A 23462-nucleotide genomic window follows, 5' to 3' on the forward strand; every position below is an offset into this window, starting at 1 on the left:
CAAGAAAAATAAGCCTTATCAGTTAATGTGCAAAAGTGGAACAAGGCTTTTTTTTCAGGTTGTGTCATCAAAATCAACACAAACATCCCAATTTATGTAAATAACTTTAATGCACTTAAGGGTAATAAAACCACAGGCAGTGTAGTGATTCTCCAGAATATGAAAAAATGCCAGTACACTAATTAAATTCATCTTTTTAAAAGCACTAATACAGGGTCTTCTTTAAACTTTGACCTATATTATTGTGCACACACCCCAAAAACAACAAATGCACATTCTAGAAAATAGATTGCGGTCCATGAACCAGTTATTTTGCTTCGCTATAAAGAGGCATGAAATGTAATCATAGTGTCAAATGATATGAAGTTCAATACAAGTAAAATAGTTAACAAAAATAAAAGAAAGATCTGGGAACTATTTTGTGCTTTTCAACTTTCCATTTGACATGAGGTTAGAAAACACCCATTCTGTACAGGCTTTGGTATTGTGAAGGTGAACTGACTAACCACCTATTGTTTGACTAAACTAAAGTAAGCACTTATGAAATATCATCAACCTTAAATAGGCACAGCTGTAATATATATATGCAATTTAGTAAAACCAGATTTTTTTTTTTGTACAAACATGCTTAAAAAGCATTCTTTGTATGCCTTTCTTCACATTACAAGCAGGATTTAGAAAAGCAAATGTTCTTTTAAAATGTAACTTCAGTCCATTCTAAGGTGAATTAAGGCACCGGTGCTTGCACATTGTCTTGTGTTGCTAAATGTTTAACAAGAAATATGTTTTTTTGTTTTCAAACACCAGAAAAAAACATCAATCACCATTTTTTTTCTTAAAGGGTTAGTTCATCCAAAAATGAAAATTATGTCATTAATGACTCACCCTCATGTCGTTCCAAACCAGTAAGACCTCCGTTCATCTTCGGAACACAGTTTAAGATATTTTAGATTTAGTCCAAGGGCTCTCAGTCCCTCCATTGAAACTGTGTGTACGTTATACTGTCCATGTCCAGAAAGGTAATTAAAACATTATCAGCATTGTCTTCTCTTCCGGGTCTGTTGTGAGTGCGTTCACAACACTGCAGATGTATGACGCTGCTGACGTGTTATTGGGCGCACCAGAAAAGACGTCAGTAGTGTCGTGAACGCAATCACAACAGACCCGGATGAGAAGAAAATGCTGAATAAATTGGTAATTTTTTTTAATTTTTAGACCATGCTTCAACAAATTATAACTCACCCTCTGATGTCACATGGACTACTTTGATGATGTTTTTAATACCTTTCTGGACATGGACAGTATACTGTACATAGATTTTCAATGGAGGGACAGAAAGCTCTAGGACTAAATCTAAGAATTTCTTGAACTGTGTTCCGAAGATGATCGGAGGTCTTACGGGTTTGGAACGACATAAGGGTGAGTCATTATTGACATAATTTTTGGATGAACTAACCCTTTAAGAGTGAATAGGCAGACCAATGCTAAGATAGGGCTGTGCAAAAAATCGAATGCGATCTTCACGCGCATCTCCTCAGTAAAGGCTCTCCTGTGATTAGTAGTATATCTCCAGCACGTGTGCTTTCAGATCAAGATTGCCAGGTTTTCAAAACAAAACCTGCCAAATTGCTTCTCAAAACTAGTCCAATCGCGTTTCCTTCCGGGCGATAAAAATACAAGTTTTTGGCAGGGCTACCTTGGTAAAATTTGCATTTTAGGGGCTAAATATCACGTTATTGGGATTGGGGTCGCTTCGACCCGCGGACATGAAAAACAACTGCAGATTTGGCAACATTGGTTAGCATTTACTACACACAGAGCCGTAGTTCACTGACAATCTACACAAAATCGATTTCAAAATCGAAGGCGATTCTTGCTTGTACGTGAACTACGGCTCTGTGTAGTAAATGCCGCTCCACCTGAACCAGTGTTGCCAAGTCCGCGGTTGTTTTTCCATGTCTGCTGCTCAAAGTGACCCCAATCCCAATAAAGTGATATTTAGCCCCTAAAATGCACATTTTATCAAGGCAACCCTGACAAAAAACTTGTATTTTAAGACCGGGACGCAATCTTTATCGGGGAACCTCCCGGAAACGAGATTGGACTAGTTTTGAGAAGAAACTGGGCGGATTTTTTGTGAAAACCCTGACCTGAACGCAGTGCTGGAGATACACTACTAATTACAGGAGCGCCTTTACTGAGGAGATGTGCATGAAAATCGCATTTTATTTTTTGCACAACCCTATGCTAAGACAAGTGGTATAACGGACAATACAAAATGCTGTACATGTAAAAAATAATTCTGTGACTTGTGCAATCATCTACGAAACTCGCTTGGAAAAGGGGTTAGTGTCTGAATGTCTGTTTCCTTCAACCATCTGTAGGCACATTATCCTGGCAAGAAGAGTTGAGCTCCTTTCTGTAGATGTGGGTTTGTAATCAGGGACAGTGTGCTCCTAGTCTTATTGCAGTGGGCTGTCAAACACTGTGTCTGGCAGGACAGAGATCTTTAGCTTCTTATCGGGCCAGCTGTACTCCTTCGGCAGCTTAGACTGGGTGAGAGGGTAAAGAGATATATCATGTTAAAAACATTGAGAATTTTATAAAACCAGTGAAATATCTTAATGGGAGGTCTAAAATCTTACCATTTCACGGGTGCTCAAATCCCGAACATCAGCAAGCATTTGCTCTACAAACTCTTCAGTAAGCAATATCTAAAGTGAGTGGATCAGAACAAAGTCACACACATGGAACAACACTGAACTTTAAAGAAATCGTTCAACCAAAAATGAAACATTTCCTGGAAATTTACTCACAAGCAGGCCATTTTTGTGATGTTATAGTAATGCATGTCTGTTACCTGTAACCATGGTCCATGAGCAGCATATGGATGCTCTTCAGTGGCAAAGGCCCCTTCTACCCCAGTGGATACGAAGGTGATTGCCGTGTCTCCATTAATGCTTTTATATGTGAAATGCCGGCCATGAAGCAGACGACCTCTACAAGAAAATATGAAAAAGAAAGCTGAATTAATCATTTACACACACACACTGATAAGTGCTGTTAAGAGGGAAATATCAAAGGGTAAAGCTATAAGTAACCTGATGTTCACTTTCTCCCTGCTCTCATTTGGACTTGAAACAAAGGCTTCTCTGTGAGCCTCGTCTCTGTTTCTGTCTAAACAAGGAGATTACATAAAACTCATATCCCAGTCTTTCAGTGCCAGCAATATCAGAGCTGTTAACATTTCAGTGAGCTCAATTTGTTTGCACACTGGAATATACTGTAATATGAACAGTGCAAATCAGCACACTAGTACAATGTGTACTTTTACTTCTCACTCCTGGCCATAGTCAAAGTTCATGCCTTGGCAGTGGTTTTCAGGGATGAAAATTAAGGGCGGCTTAGGGGCCAAAATGCTACAGAAATTCACGTTAAGGGAGCAAAAAATGTACTAAATCTATTAAGACTTTTAAAATCTATTAAAGAAAAAAAATTTGATTGCTTTATTACATTTAGATCTGCTATTGTTAAGGTTTCTTTTTACATTAAAATGTATTTTTAATCCATTATGTCCAATCACAGGTTTCTGTTTGGTCAATCAGAGGCGTTCAGTCACCACTGAAAACGTTTGTTCTGCAGTATTTGACAAAGACAGCACAAAATGCATCTGGAAATGAACTGGAACTGAATTTGAATTAAATTAACAGGAAAGCTTATTTTAAACCCTTGTGGATATCAAGAAAACTTAAAGGGGGGTGAAATGCTAGTTTTCACTCAATATCTTGTTAATCTTGAGTACCTATAGAGTAGTACTGCATCCTTCATAACTCCAAAAAGTCTTTAGTTTTATTATATTCATAAGAGAAAGATAGTCTGTACCGATTTTTCCCGGAAAAACATGACCGGCTGGAGGCGTGACGTGTGGGCGGAGCTAAAGAATCACGAGCGCAAGTAGGCTTTTGCGTTGAGAGCGTTTGGAAGCTGTGACATTACCTTGAGGAAAAAACCATCATCCAAAACAAACCATGGCTAACAGTCAGATTCAGCCGTTTATTTATGATCCAGAATCAGATCCCGAGGCTGAAACTGAACGAGAGCAGCAGCAGCAACGATTCGCTCCGAGCAGGGCTCAAACCCGGGTCTCCGGCATGGGAGGGGACGCACTAACAAGGAGGCAGAGATATTTTAAGCAGTTTTACTCACCGCCTGCGTTTCCAACACACGATCGTGACCCTTTTTCTTTGGGATTGCATCATCCTTAAGAAATAAACGATACGCAAATCCGTCGTCAAACTGGGCCTTGTTTGTAAAACAAGCATCTTCGAAATGCAGGGAACAAACAAAAACACTTGCACAACTCCGTTGATGCTCTGTAAAAATAAACTCCATCCACTGGTCCCTTAATGCTGTTTTTTTTTTTGGTAATCTGTGCAGGGTTGTCTTGCCCTGGCAACCAAAAACACACTTCTTTTGTGACATTTCGCGACGCTCTCGCTCTGATCAGTAAAGTCTGTTGTGCTCTCAGTGCTGTGCTATACAGGAGCGCGCGCTCTTCCAGCAGACGTGCCCTCAGGACCCATATAAGGAAATTCCGCTCCATCTAACGTCACACAGAGCCATACTCGAAAAAAACTTTCCGAAACTTGTGACAAACCGGAAGGAGTATTTTGGGAACTAAAATACTCCTTCAAACGTACAACTTAATTTTTGAAACTTTTTTTTCCAACTCTTTAACAGTGTAAAAAACTCAGTATGCATGAAATAGCATTTCACCCCCCCTTTAAGGCAAACGACCTTTAGGTATGAGAGTACACTCTGAACAGAGTTTTGCCCTACCTGAGGCACAGCGGGAGAAGAGTCCCAGACTCCTGGTTGAACTTCAGATGCACGCTTTCCAGCTGTCGTGTTCGCACCAACTCATGAGGGACAATAGCAGCTGAACTCTCGCTCTCTAGACTGTCCTTACGGCTCCTGGGATAATAGAAGAGGGGAAAAATATAAATAAAGAAAAAACAGAATGAGTGTGTCCAAGTGCCACATTTGAATTATATAAAAGTCATTACATTAGATAACCACGCTGTAACAGTATTCATCACATTAACTACAAACCTGATCCACTAATGTAGAAATCCCAGAAATGTTCCAAATAATGATGTGCAATGATATTCATACATTTATAGCTTGACTTGTCTAAATACTTTTTTTTTTTTTTAAGTAGTAAATAGTGCAGTGCAGAGTTTTGTTTCCATTTTGTTGTAACAAAAAGTAACTTGCAGACACTTTACGGAACACCCATTTTCAAAGAGGAATAAAGAAGAATAGTCTCCATAACCCATTTGCTGGAGTAGTAGTTTCAGTTTCACTCGTAGTTGGCTCTTACCTTGATATCTGCTGGGTCTGGAAATGTCCAACTGATTGTCTATGGAGAAATTAGGGGCAGATTTGTACCACAGCGAAGTGAATGAATGCATTTACCACTACTGCCAAATGGCAAATCAATTTTATCCTTTCCAAAAGCCACTTAAAAAAAGTCAACTTTCCCTTTTTTAAGATACTGAAATAGCCCATTTAAATGCTTCTAATTATCTGTAATTCAGTTGCTACTGTATGGCATTTTGGACAAAATGTTGGACAGATGCATCAGTGGAGCAAGTGTGACAAACACAGGTCAAGCAACTGATCAACAACTGACAAATAAATTCAATATCTCAGTTAAGTGTGCATAATGATAACTTGACTGCTTTTTAAACAATGGGAAAAAAATAGGTAAATGAATAAAATTGCAAACAGGATTCAACTCATTTTCATCATGTCTGGTTCTGTTAATTGTGCTTTAACTTGAACGGCTACTGAATCTATTGTGCGAAAGATACATTGCCAACCAAATTAGTCAAATTCCCCAACTAATTAATCAGAATTTAATCAATCGGATGGGGCAAGTAAGTAAATTAATTACTTACTGAAACTGTAAGTCATTACTTTCATCACGACAACCTGAAATTCAACACAACGACTTGAACACAAGTACTAAAAGAATTGTTAATGAAACTGGAATCGTTAAAAGGAATCTGAACCAAAACTGTTACATTTTTTATGATTCTCAGTCAGTGCAGCAGCCTGAAATCATTTTCCTCTCCATAAAGAAAGTATGTACAGAAGTGAAGTTCTTTATTAGAAACTGTCATTGTACATCACTTTAGTTCAGCATTATGTTTCTCATTCATCATGATAATTTGGAACAGGCAACACAACCAATTTCAGCAGGCAGTCAGGCTGAGCTCCAAGATGTGTGTCTGAATCTCTGGCTGGGCTACAAGTAGCAGGGGACCGTGAGCAAAACAAAGGGGGTACAGACAGCAGGATAGTGAGATTAATCCAGACAAACCACGCACTGAGATGATCTGGATTGCACAGCATTTAATGAGATGAGGATGGAGTGCTTAAAACGGTCACCTAACTGCTACCATCACAGTCCTAATAACAAAGACTACAGGCAATGTCTTATAGCACAAATAATCATGGGTCTAAAGGACAGTATAGCATAATCCAGCAACCAACTGAAAAGCGTATTTGTACTGGCAGACTATTGGCACTTGAAGCTAATTTCATGAGCTAGTAACACTGCTGTACAATGGCAGGTCAGCTGGCAAAGAGTCAGCACTCATGAGGACAAAGATTAAAGGGACAGGCTGTGTCTGAAAAATACCTGCAGGTAATTATTCACATATTGGACAGGTTTCTAAACCGCTGTCAAGCCAATAGTGATTTTGATATATATAGCGGTTGAGTTGAACCAACCAAGTTGATGAAATTCATTCTTAGCAGTTTAAAATTGCAGGACTGTTTGAAAGCCATTTTTTAACTGTGCACCAAATAGGGGTGGGCGGCATGACTAAAACCTTATATAACAGTACTGCATCACATATGTATCATTCATGATCAGTAATTTTGTAGAGTTTTACCACACTGCTTTTCTTGAAGTATGCATTTGGGTGTTTGGGTGCAGTATACATTGGATGTCTATGTATTCATTTTTTGTGTGTCTCCAAGTTAAATCAATGAATGCTGAAAACATGTTTAATAATAAATAAGCAGTCCTAAAGAGTTTTCAGCAATAATAATAATAATATTAACATGTACAGAATGTATTGACATTTTTGTAATGGAAAAAGTCTCTCAACTGGTATATTGCCATAATTTTAAAGGTTAAAAGTAAAAGGAGTACAAACCATTCAAGTCAACTGCCATTTATTTTTAGATAAAGTAAACAAAACTTAACTAGAGTTTTTTAGCTAAATTATCAGCTTTCCTCAGGTAAATGTAACATTACAGTGTTTTCAAACTGAAAGACATCTTTCCACAGCTGAAACATAATACATTTCAGTATGTTTCTTTCAACATAACTTACTTCTGATATTAATTCATGGTTATTCCATGATCCAGATCTAACTACTACTAAAGCGGAAAAGATGATCGCTTAGTGGATGGGAGAAGAACATCATGTATTTAGTTTAGTGATGTTTAGTGCAAACATCAACTGAAAAAAGAACAGACTGACAGATCGACTATCAGTTCAAAATCAGGGTTTCTGCAAGATTTTTAAGCTCAAATTTAAGACTTAAGACCTGAACACATACAGTTGCATCTCAATTTAGAATGTTGTGGGAAAGTTCATTTATTTCAGTAATTCAACTCAAATTGTGAAACTTGTGTATTAAATACTATCCTCCTATCAACCCTACTGGCAAAAGGCATCTCAGAAACCACACTTCAGTGGTTTGAGTCTTACCTATCAGATAGGTCCTTCAAAGTATCTTGGAGAGGTGAGGTGTCCATGTCACAACATCTAACTACTGGGGTGCCTCAGGGCTCAGTTCTTGGACCACTTCTTTTATCTGTCTACATGGCATCATTAGGTTCTGTCATTCAGAAACATGGCTTTTCATACCACTGCTATGCTGATGACACTCAACTCTACCTCTCAATACATTCTGATGATCCTACGGTAGCTATTCGCATCTCAGCGTGTCTAACAGACATTACTTGCTGGATGATGGACAATCACCTTCAATTCAACCTTGCCAAGACAGAACTGCTTGTGATTCCAGCAAACCCATCGTTTCATCACAATTTCACCATCAAGTTAGGCACATCAACCATAACTCTTTCAAACACAGCCAGAAGCCTTGAAGTTATGACTGACTTTCTCTGACCACATTGCTAAAACTCTCTGATCCTTCAGATTTGCTTTATTCAACATCAAGAAGATCAGGCCCTTTCTTTCGGAACATGCTGCACAACTCCTTGTTCAAGCTCTTGTTCTGTCCAGGCTGGACTATTTCAATGCCCTCTTGGCAGGACTTGCAGCCAGTTCTATCAAACCTTTACAATTAATCCAGAACATGGCAGCAAGATTATTTTTTAAGGAGCCAAAAAGAATACACGCCACACCTGTTTATAAATTTGCACTAGCTTCCAATAGCTCCTCGCTTAAAATTCAAGGCATTGATGTTTGCCTACAAAACTACCACTGGCTCTGCACCCTAAATTTGTTACTTCAGTGTTATGTGCCCTCTAGAAGTTTGCGTTCTGCAAGTGAACGTCGCTTGATTGTGCCATCCCAAAGAACCACAAAGTCACTTTTACAGACTTTTAAATTAAATGTTCCCTCCTGGTGGAATGACCTCACCAACTCAATCCGAGCAGCTGAGTCCTTAGCCTCTTCCATCTTTATTTGACCCTATAACTTTAACACTCACTATTCTTATTCTATTCTTTAAAAAAATCTACCTTTCTAATCTTTTTGTATTCTTTTTTTCTTTTCATTTATTATGCAATTGTGTGTGTGTGTGTGTGTGTGTGTGTGTGTGTGTGTGTGTGTGTGTGTGTGTGTGTATGTGTGTATATATATATATATATATATGTCGCTTTGGATAAAAGCGTCTTGCTAAATTAATAAATGTAAATGTAATGTAAATAAATTCATTGTACACAGACTGAAGTAGCTTGTCTTTGGTTCTTTTAATTGTGATGATTTTGGCTCACATTTAACAAAAACCCACCAATTCACTCTCTCAACAAATTAGAAAATGGTGACATGCCAATCAGCTAATCAACTCAAAATACCTGCATAAATTTCCTGAGTCTTCAAAATGGTCTCTCAGTTTGGTTCATTAGGCTACACAATCATGGGGAAGACTGCTGATCTGACAGTTGTCCAGAAGACAATCATTGACACCCTTCACAACGAGGGTAAGCCACAAACATTCATCAAAGAACCTTACAGAGTGCTGTATCCAAGCATGTTAACAGAAACCAACCGAGACAACAGCGGCCTTATGAGGATGGTCAAGCAAAATTGATTCAAGAATTTGTGTTGAGGAATGAATGGAGTGAAGCTGGGGTCAAGGCATCAAGAGCCACCACACACAGACATGTCAAGGAATTTGCTGAACCACAGACAACGTCAGAGGCGTCTTACCTGGGCTAAGGAGAAGAAGAACTGGACTGTTGCCCAGTGGCCCAAAGTCCTCTTTTCTAATGAGAGCAAGTTTTGTATTTAATTTGGAAACCAAGGTCCTCAATCTTGAGGAAGTGGAGAGCTCATAGCCTAAGTTGCTTGAAGTCCAATGTTAAGTTTCCACAGTCTGTGATGATTTGGAGTGCAATGATATCTGCTGGTGTTGGTCCATTTTGTTTTTTAAAAGCCAAAGTCTCTGCACCCGTTTACTAAGAAATTTTGGAGCATATCATGCTTCCTTCTGCTGACCAGTTTTTTGAAGATGCCAAATTAATTTTCCAGCAGAATTTGGCACCTGCCCACACTGCCAAAAGAACCAAAAGTAGGTTAAATGACCATGTTGTTGGTGTGCTTGACTGGCCAGCAAACTCACCAGACCTGAACCCCATAGAGAATCTACGGGCTATTGTCAAGAGGAAAATGAGAAACAGGAAACCAAAAAATGCAGATGAGCTGAAGGCCACTGTCAAAGAAACCTGGGCTTCCAGACCACCTCAGCAGTGCCACAAACTGATCATCTCCATGCCACGCCGAATTGAGCCAGTAATTAAAGCAAAAAGAGTCCCTAAAAGTATTGAGTACATGTACAGTAAATGAACATACTTTCCAGAAGGCCAGAAATTCACTAAAAAAATTTTTTTTATTTTTTTTATTGGTCTTCTGAAGTATTCTAATTTGGTTTTGTTAAATGTGAGCCAAAATGATTGCAATTATAAGAAACATAGACTTAAACTACTTAAGTCTGTGTGCAGTGAATTTATTTATAAAATGATAAACTTTACATTTCAGCCGTTAAAGTCAAAAGAATTAATGTATAAATTTAAACTATTATTATCAATAAATTATTATATCGATTAAATAACAAATTAGGGGAGTGCGATATTGATGGAAAAAAAAAAAAGATATATCCAAAATAACGTACAAATTAATATCACATTTGTAATCATGCTTGCTTTTGGAAAAAAAAAAAACTGCACTTTTCATGTGATATTAACCAAATGAAATTATATAAATATTCTGCCCCCATCTTCAATTATGTGATAATTTTAAATGCATTTTAATAGACTGATTAATGCATGCACTCTGTAGGTGTGTTTTGTGTTTGCTTTTTCGCGATATAATATCAAATTGCACATCAGTAAAACTATGATATTAATCGCAGCCCATACATATTGAACATGATTCTTATCGATCCACCAGTTCACATTAAAAGCTCTGCATGTTAGCAGGGTAAAAACATGGGTCGATTTTCGCATTGGTCTGAACTCTGAACAAAACAAAAGTTATATTGATAATGCTCATTCATTCTCTGCCAGCAGCTGGAGCGTTTGGTAGAAATATAACCGTTTCCTCAGTAGTAAAGCAGCACAACACTGGACTTTGAATGTGCATCGCTCATGTTTATTCAATGAAATCATAATGTTAGCCTTCTGAAGTTTAATCGTCACATTCAGCCATATCGCAATTCTGGTCTTCCCATCCCCAAATTTGAAACCTCTTGAAATCATAATTAAGACTTTCTTGTACAATTTAAGATTTTTTAATGCCTTAAATTTGAAACAACTAAATTAAAGCCTGAAAATTAAGACTGATTAAAAATAAGAAATCAATACTATTAATCCTACTACCAACTTATACATTTACACAATAATTCGCACAACAGAAATGTCTGTGATGTTACACTGCCCAAACCGTAATCATAATCTCAATCACTTATGTGATTAATAATGCAGCCCTGTGTGCTATAAACAATGTAGCAAAATCTGAGTGCCTAGACCTGGCTCCAAATATTTTTTGTCTCCTAGCCATAAACCATAATGATTCCATTCTGTCCTGAACAGGTGGCATAGTAAACCAAAGCAGTTTGGTGTCCTGAAACAAACTTTTCAACCTGCTACTTTGAGAATTAAGGTCACAGCACTGGGTAAACCATACTTCCGTTTGACCAGTATAATTACGCACTCCAAAAGCTCTGATTGTCATGAAAGGGCAGGACTTACTGTGGCCGGTCATGACTGTGCCTCTGACTGCTGATGGGAGGCAGGACAGACTTGCTGTTAATCTCCAGTCCTTTCCTCAGGGCTTCTCTAATCTGTTCAGTGTCTGTATGAACAATACACAAATATTCATGACAATGTGACAGTAATTTGAGACCTTGAAAAAAGATTGAAACCTTCATTGACCTTCAAAGATTGAAAAATCTTTGAAGCATACAGATTTTGACGTCTTGTTTTTGAATCGAGCTGCGCATGTCCTTAGCACACCTCACCTTTGTCGGACAGCCTGCGTGGCTGTGACCCAATGCAAATGCTCCTGCTGTCGTCCTCATCCTCGGGAGGTCGGCTCAAGTCATCCCAGGCGCACTTGGCACTGACCCCACTCAGGTTAGAGCCGTCCGTCTCTATGCCCTTATCCACTCGTTCCTGCTTAGGATGAGCAATCAACACACGCACTAATCAGAAGCAGATCAGCATGGCTGGACATGTGTCCATCTCAGCGCAGAGAGCGAGGGGTTAGAGGACTAACAGCAGGTGGAGGTGTTGCGTTTAACAGCCACAGACTTAATTACACTCCATCTTTTCCCATCACTCCTGAAGCATCACAGTATGTACTATAACAGATGACCTTAATCGCCAGAAATGATTATCATTCATTACTTGAGAGAGGCAAAATGTGTGGGGAATAAATAGACTGGGGAATAAACATGAATAGGAAATGACCAGTTTAGCTTGGATACACAAAAGTATCTTAGTTAACACAGTTAACAAGGTCTTACATTTAAAGGAATATTTCAAAGAAACACTAGCAAACACTAGCAATTGCACTATTAAATTTCTGGCTGATACGGAGCAAAAAATTATGTTATGTTAAGGTTAATCACCAATATAACCAATGGCTGATATTAAAATTCTAAGCTATTTTCTCTAAATAAATAAAACAGCAAAAACAGTAACATAAAACAAAACAAAAAAGCAGATTTAGACATTACTACACAATGTCATGTACAGTATGATAATGGGTATTCATTTTGAGATCTGCTAAAGATTACATTTAATGGTTTTCTTTTAATTTAGTGTTTTAAAAGAAAACTTTAACTGATGATGATAAAAATATTATATATATATATATATATATATATATATATATATATATATATATATATATATATATATAGATAGATAGATAGATAGATAGATAGATAGATAGATAGATAGATAGATAGATAGTATATATGTATTAGAATTCATCCAATAAAAATGTTTCTTGAGAACCAAATCAGCATATTAGATTTATTTCTGAAGGATCATGTGACACTGAGGACTGGAGTAAAGATGTTGTTTTATACTGTTTTCATGTAAAATATACTGTTATTATACTAAATTTATGACAATTCTTTCTAAAACAATAACATTTTTACCAACCTCATACTAGCATTACACTCAATATCGACCGAAGTATATATAATTTCAACCAGATGATAGAATGATAATTTTAATGAAATAATAAAGTTATATCTGTGTGAGGAGCAGACCGAAATATAGTTTTAAATCATCTTTAAAGGAAGAGTTTGAGCAAATAACCATGAACAGTTATCATATATTAAAGAGGAACATATACATTTTTCAAAATGTGTTCCACAAAAAAGAAACGGAAAAATGGATGTGGATGATCCATTCCTTTCGACAACATGCAAACTTCAGAAAGGCTTACTTGCAAGTGTGGATCAATTTCAAATATAGTTTCCCCTCTTCTCATGTCAGTGATTAACCATGGACCCCCAGCTCTGCAAACAAAACAGCAGACGAACAAAAGACCCAATTCAGAACTAATGAAAAACAAAAACAGCACAAAACATCTCAGAGCAAATGAAAGCTCCTGGCCCACTTATTGGAAAGGAAACATCATTTAGAAACATGACACACATATTCTTACACTAAAACAAACTTGTAACTTCACCCCTCCATAAATGCCACCGAGACAAAGTAATTATCACGGGCATTAAGTTAGTTTCTCAGCTGGTAAAATCAGTCCTGCGGTTTCTTTAACGTAGTTTTCCCACCAATTGAGCACGAGCATGTCCTTGGCCTGTCTCATGGCTGTCTGTGGGATTACTCACATGTGCACTTCTCTCAGCAGGTCCAGAATGCCTTGACCGTTCCACTGCTGCGCTGCCTGCAGCTCCTCAGTGCAAACACCCACAATCTGATGAGCACAGAAGGAAAAACTTCATTTACACCAATCACGAGGAGACACGTGCATAAGAGGCCAAGGTTAATAAACAAGGTCTTAAGGTTATTTCAAATATACAGTGGGGCTCAATTGAAAACATTAACAGCTACATAAACATGTCTGAAACCGATCTCAAAAGGCTAAAGAAAAAAAATAAAAACTAAATACATGTGATTTTATATTAGTCTACAGTCAACAACTTTTTTGGAAACTGCTGGCTTGTTGTGCTTGACCTGAAGGAAGCTGACGTGACCAAAGGGGGTCTGCACCGGCTGCATCTGAGGGTCCTCTGTGAGTAGCATATGCTGGATTCTAGACTCACTGTTGTCCAACGGACTGTGCCACGAAATGTGATCGCCGCTACAGAATGTGTTTTCTGTTGCAGAGCAAATGATTTGTTTGAGAGGTTGCATACTTTCATGAAAGCAATATTTAAATATTGAACATTGAAATTAAGTATCATTTTGATTTTGACAACTCTAACATAATAATATCTCTCTAATATATAAGTGTAGATTAAACGCATAAATGGTTCATACTATAAGGCTGAGAAATAATGATCATGACAAAGTACATTTTCACCATATATTAAATTACTTTATATCTGTTAAAGCTGAAAACAACAGCTGATAGATTGTTTTGAAATTACAAAAGGAATGCTTCCAGAAAATATAACACTCCTACCCCCAAAGAGTGGGTGCAGGTACAGTACCTGATTGAAACACGTATCGAGCCAAGCCTTGCATGAGCTCAGCTGGCCAGGTAGGGGGTGCCGTCTCTCCTACTTCTCTCTTCAAGCGAAATGTGAGCTCAAAACCAAAACCACTTGGGCCCTCTTGACCTGTGAATCTATAAAGAAGCAGAATACAGCTGAATTTCAATACCTGCAAACCTACAAATCTTGACACAAAACTAAACGTCAAATGCATTAAACTGCTGAAACTTTAATGTAAATGTAAATATGATATAAGTTGAACTAAACTAGCTGGGTATTAACAACATTGTAATGTAATTAAACTTTTATCTCATAATCCGTCATTCTTACTCATGAACTCTGTTGTCCCCATACAAGTCACTTAGACCCAGGCTAACATAGTGCCAGTGTTCTGGTACATCTTGTCCAGGACATCCCAAGTTTCTGTACATACTAATGTAGTCCAGAGGATCTGGACCCCCCAACCTGAAAAGAGGATTATAGGAGGAAAAAGTGAGTCATTGATGGAAAAGTACACTTGAAAATTTGCAATTTGCCGATTAATAATGCTTCTCATTATTTTTTTTATTTTACTCTTTGATCACCACTCAGTGTTTTAATAGTACAAACTAAGTTACATCTGAAATAGTTATTTGAATAAAATCCAGTTTTACTGAACTTGTTTTATGTGTGCATGTCAAGTAACAACATAAAATGGTAATGCTTAAGACGTCTCACCAATACTTCACAATGGCTGTGACTTGCAGCGGGTTCGCCTGATCGGGATACAGACGCCTGCATTGCCCATAAATGGCCTGCAATCCCGGGGGAAAGATCGAAGCGAGGCCGAGGTGCGCTCCTGCTCCGCTGCTAGGCCGCATCTCATCCATCCCCACACGTCCGCACCAAACAGGGAAAAAAATATGTCGAAAAAGCAGGAAAAACTGGTCTGCTTTAAAATGTACGATTAAAAAAAAAAATCAGATTAAATAACTGATATAGTAAAAACGATTTCTAACACTTTGCCCCTATGTTTATACCCTGTTGCAGCTTTTCCCTCTGTGGTTACATGTCCAGAAAGGGGACGTAACCAACGCTTTGATTGACACTTGATCCACCCAATCACAACAGGCGTTAAAAAGAAACGATATGAGAGACGCAATGCGATTGGACAAATTGCGATCAATGACTTTGTTAGCTGTTGATCAATGTGGAGGTGGAGCTCAGTCAGTGTCATAAACGTATTACTTTTGAGCAATTTCGAGATGAAATTAACTATTTTATAATGAATTATGTCTTCCAGTTCAATGCATTTCAATAGTTTCTGTTAACATTACAATCACTTCCATAGACACAATAATTGTTTTTATTTTTATTTATATATATATATCAGAAAAAACAGATAAACATTAGAACAAGAACATATGGGGCGGGGCGTGTATATATATATATATATATATATATATATATATATATATATATATATATATATATATATATATATATATATATATATATATATTATTTTATTTTTTATTTTTTTGGGGGGAGATTCTTTGAAGTGATGAGTAAAGCAAAAGTAATCAGAAGTGAATATTTTACAGTTAGGTTTAAAGTTAAGGCATTGCACTTTGTGAATGAGGAATTTTCCCATCGTACAAATAGAGTCCAGGGCACAGACTAGAGCTCCCTATTGTCAGAAACCACAGAACGAAAGAGAACCTTAACTACACAAATGTTATGTAGACTAAAAAATATGGTAAGTAAAGATGCTGAAATTTGAAGCCAGAATTGTTTAGTATAAGGACAGAAATAGAATGGAGTGGAATGGAGTGGAGAAAGATTTGTATGAATTTCCTTAAATATTTGTTGCAGGGGTAATAATGTTGAATAATTTTACTTTATTATTAATCTTTAATCTTTAATCTTATTAATCTTAATGTTTGGCACTTTCTATACCTTCTGAAAATGAACATTTGGATAAAGTGCCAACCACTTTTAACCACAAGAATTATTAGCAGTAATAAAGTTCTCAAAAACTTGTTTGAACACTTATTATCCATAATATTAACCCCTTGATTAATAGTTGAGGGAAAATGTAACTAAAATTACAATATATTTTATAAGACTTCATTATAAATAACAACTTTGTAAGAATAGAAGTCCCATTTTGAAGCATTTATCCTATTTTTTATATAATAAAATCAACATAAGCATAAAAATCTCCACTGTTGCTTATTAAATCTGAGACACAATGCCCTTGGAGAACCATTCAGGGAAGAAAACAGATTTACAAGCGGATAAAACATATTGATTATTCCAAATAATATGAGGTGGAAGATGATATTTGAAGATTAGCTTCCATGAGTCTAAAGCTTGCTTATGGAAGATTGAATGCTTCATAGGGGGCCTTACTTAAAATCCCAAGAAAGCAAAAACTGTAAATTACCACATCAATGTCTGTTTTTGCTCAACATGTACACATAAGTAAATTAACATATTACTCATTTTTTTATTTCCCTTTTTTTCATATTTCAAAGTTTTTCCTAGAAAAAAAACTATTTTAATTAATACCTTTTAGATTTTTTTTATTTTATTTAATTTTTAATTTTTTTACTGTTTCAATCATTTACTGCTAATATGATACTTAAAACTTATTTTTTTCTTCACGTGCCAAAGATTTCAGTCATTTATCTATTTGTTTCAAAAATCTATTTCATTTGAAGCCGAAATGTGAAAATCTACTAACTGTACTTACTATATAAAGTATATAAAGGTTTAGTGCCACCTGCTGGACAGACTATTGACAGCACATGCGCCTGGACCTTATGTTAACAATAATGTAAGATAATATAAGATGCAAACGTCGAAATTAACAGTATGAATTATATCTCATTCTTGTTTTATTAATATTCTGTGTTTTAGATTGATATCTTGTCCTTGGTTTATTCAAAGGAAAGATAGTCATAAGTTCTGGAAAGTGATGTAATGACACAAATACATAACTCCCTCAACTGAAACACCTACAGCAGTCAGAGAGGTCAACTGATGGTCTCATGTGGTTTATTAGTCATTGCTGATGTTAAAATCATTTTACTGTAATATCCTTTAACAATGTATCCTTATGTTGACACTAGATATAGCTAGTTGTCTTGACAGCATCCATCGTGTTTTGCCAGAGTTTTATTTAGTATATTTTGTCTTTCTGCATCATAAGAATATGCTTATGTCCAGAATTATATTAGAAAAATATTTCCGAGATTTATATTTAGACTACATGTTATGTTTCTTAAATACCAAAACTCTTTGTTTTACAATTTGCTGCAAGAGATGCAGTAGGCAAGTTCTTGGTTTTCGTTGTTTCACTTTAAATTAAATTCTTAATTTTATGAAAAATATGCCTCAGTTCATGGCTGCAATAACTAGAAAAATCTCCTGTACATTTATATACAGAGTTGCTGAAATATACACATAATGCATATAATTTTTCATGACTTCCTGTAGAACTTTATGTACAATACACAGTTTTATTTGACATTTTTTATTATCTAATTTAATTTAAAGTGAACCAATGAAAACCAAGAAATTGCCTACTGCATCTCACACCCAGTGTGATTATGTAATTTAGGAAGACAAAGTTACACAACAACAAAAATGTACATCATGTAATTTTGTCTTCCTTAATTACATAATCACACTGGGTTCTTGCTTAAACTCCAGTTATGAGTGTATTTAGTTTGATTATATTTTAAAACGGTGTTCTTTTGTTCTTCCTGCAGGATTTATTGTTTTATTAAATCCATGCAGTTATATAATGAGCATATTTTATCCAAACTTTTATATCATCCAAGATTTTCCCCGTACACTTTGGCTCCTCACTCTGACTGGATGACTCTGGCCACTTCTTGCCAGTTTACAGTCGTCTGCTGGACACAGTGACCCTTAACACACAGAGCATCCAGAAATATCAAGACACAGCTGAGCATTTAGAGTACCACCATTTCTATGGACCAAACCAAAAAGTTTCTTTTAGTCCTATTTGGTACCATCAATCAAGAGTTCTTCCTCTGCCAAATGTTACTCCAAAACAAGCCCCAGGATTCAGTCACCATGAGATGCCCAGTGAAGCATGACCGGAAGGGTTCAGAGGGCAGCTGCGCTGGGGGAAACTCCAATGTTTGGCGTGAGCTTCCAGACTTTGTGAAAGAGGATCTGAGGAGGATGTATGGCACTTACCCCAGCAGGTAATCTGTGAGGATCAGCTATCAGAGCCGGGAGTTTTTAGTGTGAGGGAACAACAGGAATATATGGTAGAAAAGAATGTGCTGCGAAAAGAGACAAGTCTTCCAGAGGGGCATAGAGTGAGTGAAATAAAAGAGAACAAAAATATTAAATATGACTATATTGCTATTGTTTAGCGCTATCTACTGTCAGTTGAAAAAAAGAGGGATTAGAGCGTATAGAAGACACATCTAGTGTGTAAAAAGCAACGAATGAAGTTTGGGAAATTAAAATATGATAATATTGATGTACACACACAAAAAAAGTGAATTTTTCACTTGGAAAGTGCTATTGCTAAAACAAAGGAATTGCTATAAAAACAAATAATTAAAAAGAAATTGCAAGGAACACGTTGAATTAAACGTGAAATTTTAAAGAAGAAAAACTGAAATAGTTTTGTATTGTGAAATGTACCTGAATGTTTTATTTAGAATTGAGGAAAGTCTTTTCATGGTGTAATATAGAATGAGAATTCAACATCCACTCCATTACATGAATCTCATATATAATGAAAATAAGTATAGTATATACATAGTATAAAATGTCAAATTATTTGTATGTAAATGGATACATCACATTCTGACGGTGTTGATAGTTTTTATTTACCCACAATTTAATTTGACACACTACATTTATTCATATTTACACACTGTGTAAACAAACAAAGATTACTGAAGAAATTACTAGTTTACTTTTTTCTACTTTTGCATTCCTTTACATGTCTTTGTAATTATTTATGAAATCGACAAGAAATTTCTGAGTTAAAATTATTTAAAAAAATACCACAATTTTATTTTTCAGTGAAACACACACAGTAATTATATTCACATCTTTAAAGTGTCCTTGATACTGATTCAAAAATAATGTATTTCTTCTGGATATGTGAAAAAAAAAAAACTTTTATCACAGTATATTTGTTATCATTGACTGGGGAAAATATACATTAATTTAATCTTCAACTAACACTAATACATAGCTTAAACTTATTAAAATATACATCTCCAGACTCCAAAAGCAAGTAACACTTCAGCAAAACAATGGTGAAACGCACTACTACACAAAATACTAGTATCTGAGTGATCGTAATGCATAAAAAGATCATAGATGTATAGACACCCCAAACTGTATTCAGATGGCCACTACCATTCTTATTGTCTCTGCATTCAATGAGTGTTGACCAGATCATTACGAGATTCATATTGGTCATGAACAGTTGTCTTGTGACGGTGTCCATTACTCCAGATTTCCAAAGAATCGATCCTGAGTCATTTGCTGGGAATAAGAGATAAGACATGCCTGCGGTTATAGCGTGGGAGTCAGTGCATCATTTGCATAACGTCAGATCACCACTGGTTTTACTGAAAAATCTGGCCATGTTGCCTAGCAATACATTTATATCCAACCCACAGACATAAAAGTCTGAATCCACGTCATACAGCCTGTGATAGGTTAAACATCTGATCTATGTTACTTATAAGTGACCTGTACTTGGAAAAACGACACAGAAGTAGTGGACAGACTTTAGTCATTTGATAAGCACACCCACAGTGTCAGATAAATGAGAGTGTGCATTTGACATAATACACACTGAATCATAAAAACATAGAAGTGAATTAATTAAAAACAGCCACAGAAGATAGTTTGAAAAAAAATCTGTAAACATTTACTGGAGAACACGTAAAACATACATATCATAAAATATATCAAAAGTAAAGTATTAACCATTGAGTAATAAGGCACTGTAACATAACATGAAGTAACTTGTACAAGTGTTGTATATTAACACACACAAATATAATTTTAATAGTGGTAAACAATTATATATATATATATATATATATATATATATATATATATATATATATATATATATATATATATATATATAAATTCAATGTACATTTTATGAATAGAAATTATTTGACGTCTTTTTTGTAAATTTGTTTAGAAGACACTGAACACAATGCCAGAAGAACTGAGCCCATAGATGAACTCTTTATGAACACCATCTATGGAATTCAGTTCTCAGGGCTTAAGTGCTCAAGACAAACTTTGTCAGCATTTACTTAACACATTTTTTTTTAAATCACACTATTTTTTTTTAATGATACACATATTCTGTTGTCCATGGTGTGTTTTCAAATTTATATACAGTCCCTATGTTGCTTCGACTAAACCCAAAGCTTAAAAAATACACAAACAGACAACCAAGAAGCTATGTTCATTTGGCAGTTACAGACTTCAGATACACTTTTGCCATTTTTGTTTTCCTTGAACAAGAGCACAGATAATAAATTCACAGGTGTATTTCTGCGAAGGCCACGGGGTTAGTGATGTAATTCGCCTCATGTTTTTTGTCTCAATGTTATCTCCATCACATATTTGTTTAATGTTTGATCATTACTTAACTGCAGCGAAAAAGCATTGAACTTCATGTCCTGAACTGAGAACCTGCCACACCTGAGGACTTTCAGGAAACTGTCTCTTCCCAATAAACAGCACTGAACCAGTCAAACTGCCTTGATGGGTGCACAGTTGGAAACCCCCTCTGAAGTCCCAGAAATAGCTATTATTAGTATTACTATTATTTCATTTATTTTACAATGCTCTGATGGACAACACACCACATTTTGAATTAAGATTAAAAAAACTACATTTGTATAAGCTCACAGTACAAACATTACAAATCTCATGAAAACACAGTAATAATAGATATTATTTTTTACCCAGAACACATCTCTCACAATTAATTTTTACAAGTTCCCCAAAACTTCTTCCAAAACACACGTCATACAGAACATCCAAAACTTATCTGATAAGGAGAGAGGCACGATTATCCCAGCTTTCGTTCCTGTGCGTTTCTGACTATCATGGATTTAAAATCCCCAATCCGTATTTGCCATCAGAGTCTCCAGTAACTCGCATGTAAAGCCAGAGATGAGTGCTGTTCTTGTGACCTCTGCTAATGACTTCTCTTTTCTCTCAGCTCAAATATCTCTATCTCGCTCTCTCTTTCTGTTTTTATCTCTCTCTTACACTCACTCACTCACTCCCTCACTCCCTCATGCTCTTTCAGTACCGTAAGCCTGCAATCACTTCCCAGTAAGAAGGAAGCAGTGGGAGGGAGTCTCCCGCCCCCTCATAATGAATCAATACAAAGCGCTTCTGAGGAAAAACATCTCACACTGGTTCAGCCCTCAATTCCCATAAAACAAAAAAGGGGAAAAGGGAGACGGATATGAAGAAAAAAAAGGGCTTGTCAGAGAGGGAACCAGGAATTCCCCTTATTGCAAAAGAGCAAGAGCAGTGACTTAGCAGAGAGAGACAGTAACGACGCTGCCTCGTTACAAAGGAAATGGAAATGGCACATGTGGAACCTACATTTGCATTGTCATGTTTACATGTGCTGTAGTCTCTGACAAAAATAGCTAAAAACTTGTCAATTGGAATTTTCTGCTGACTGATACATGTATATTGCATCATAATGAGGTGTGGTGTTAAAACCATGAATACAGTTGTTCCACTCCCCACATACTTCCATCTATCGCTAACTGTAAAATGAAGTCATTGAACATTTTTCTCCCTCCTTACAGAAATACATAATTTTATTGAAGGGTCAAGTAGGCTATTTAAGCTGCCTGCTTGTGTGGATGTGATGGGTGTTTTTCATTATTTTCAATTTGCATGTAAAGGAAACATCAGATCAGTTACTAATGTAGGGAAATGAGAACTTTTGTTAACCTGCGGTTGTTACCTTAATGGTTAGTTCATCCAAAAACGAAAATTCTCTGATCATTTAGCCTACTTTTCCCTCATGTTGTTACAAATTTACTTCCATCGGTGGAACACAAGATTTCTAAATATCTCCCAGTGTTATTTGTTCAAAATGGCGTCCAGTGTTATTCTGGAACCATTGATATTAATTATATGGGCTACTCAAAAAAAAAAGAAAAAATAAATAAATAAAATAAAATAAAAATTTGTCTAGAAGATATTTTGAAAGTATTCATACAGTTCTGAAATGACATGAGGGTGAGTAAATGATGACTGAATTCTCATTTTGGGATGAATAATTTTTTTAGGAGCTATTTCTCCCTGAGCCAACTCTTACATTTTGATTTGTTAACTTATAATAATGTGCTATCTTTGATGAACAGTTAAGTTTAACCCACAAAGCACTTTTTTTTCCATTGTACATTCACCCCACCACAATATGAACAAAAACAACTGTGTTTTTGCACTGTTCCAAATGATGACATGGAAAATATTCAGTATTTTTTTTTTTCAAAAAAATATATGCCAGGATGGAAGATGATGTAAAAACGAAACCACCTTATTTATAAAGTCATTTTGAAATCTCTAAATAATTTGTAGGTTGTTGCTAAAAATGGACACATGCTAAGAAGGAGTGAGGATAGGGTCAAACCATCCATGTGCAATGACTTAAAAGCTGATGGCCACAATAAGGGGAATCTACTTTCAGAGCAAATCCTTCTGCTGGTGGGATAAGTTGCAATTGACATTTTGCACAGACTTCAGAAACAGACCTGGCTTTCATGCTGCTGTTTGAACACAGGGGAAATTGGCTGCAAAGGTCACTGAGCCCATTTCCTCTCCCCCTTGCTCACAGAGACTCAGACCTTTACAGCACCCACTGCTTTTTACCTGCAACATATTTTAATAGCTACCATTCTCAAACGCTCAATGTGTGTGTTATCCTTAGGTGAGGGCTAG

General features: G+C 36.2%; 1 protein-coding gene across 4 annotated transcripts; it reads right to left on the bottom strand.

Annotated features, from left to right (window-relative positions):
• Positions 1-91: 91 nt before the first annotated feature.
• Positions 92-15607, bottom strand: sufu (suppressor of fused homolog (Drosophila)). 4 transcript variants are annotated; one of them, XM_052571989.1, is made up of 13 exons: positions 15186-15605; positions 14799-14933; positions 14466-14602; positions 13987-14129; positions 13641-13726; positions 13235-13307; positions 11793-11946; positions 11524-11626; positions 5384-5422; positions 4840-4974; positions 2861-2999; positions 2646-2714; positions 92-2552 (listed from the first exon to the last, which is right to left on the bottom strand). In XM_052571989.1, exons 1-13 carry the CDS (start codon positions 15335-15337, stop codon positions 2463-2465), a joined length of 1455 nt encoding a protein of 484 aa, XP_052427949.1. In that variant the 5' UTR covers positions 15338-15605; the 3' UTR covers positions 92-2462. The 4 variants fall into 4 exon arrangements, with proteins under 4 accessions (XP_052427949.1, XP_052427948.1, XP_052427952.1 ...); XM_052571988.1 differs by having other exon boundaries at positions 11793-11949; positions 15186-15600; XM_052571992.1 differs by lacking the exon at positions 5384-5422 and having other exon boundaries at positions 15186-15607.
• Positions 15608-23462: the final 7855 nt, after the last annotated feature.

This window comes from Carassius gibelio, chromosome B13 (genome assembly GCF_023724105.1).
Source record: "Carassius gibelio isolate Cgi1373 ecotype wild population from Czech Republic chromosome B13, carGib1.2-hapl.c, whole genome shotgun sequence".
Classification (NCBI taxonomy): domain Eukaryota; kingdom Metazoa; phylum Chordata; class Actinopteri; order Cypriniformes; family Cyprinidae; genus Carassius; species Carassius gibelio.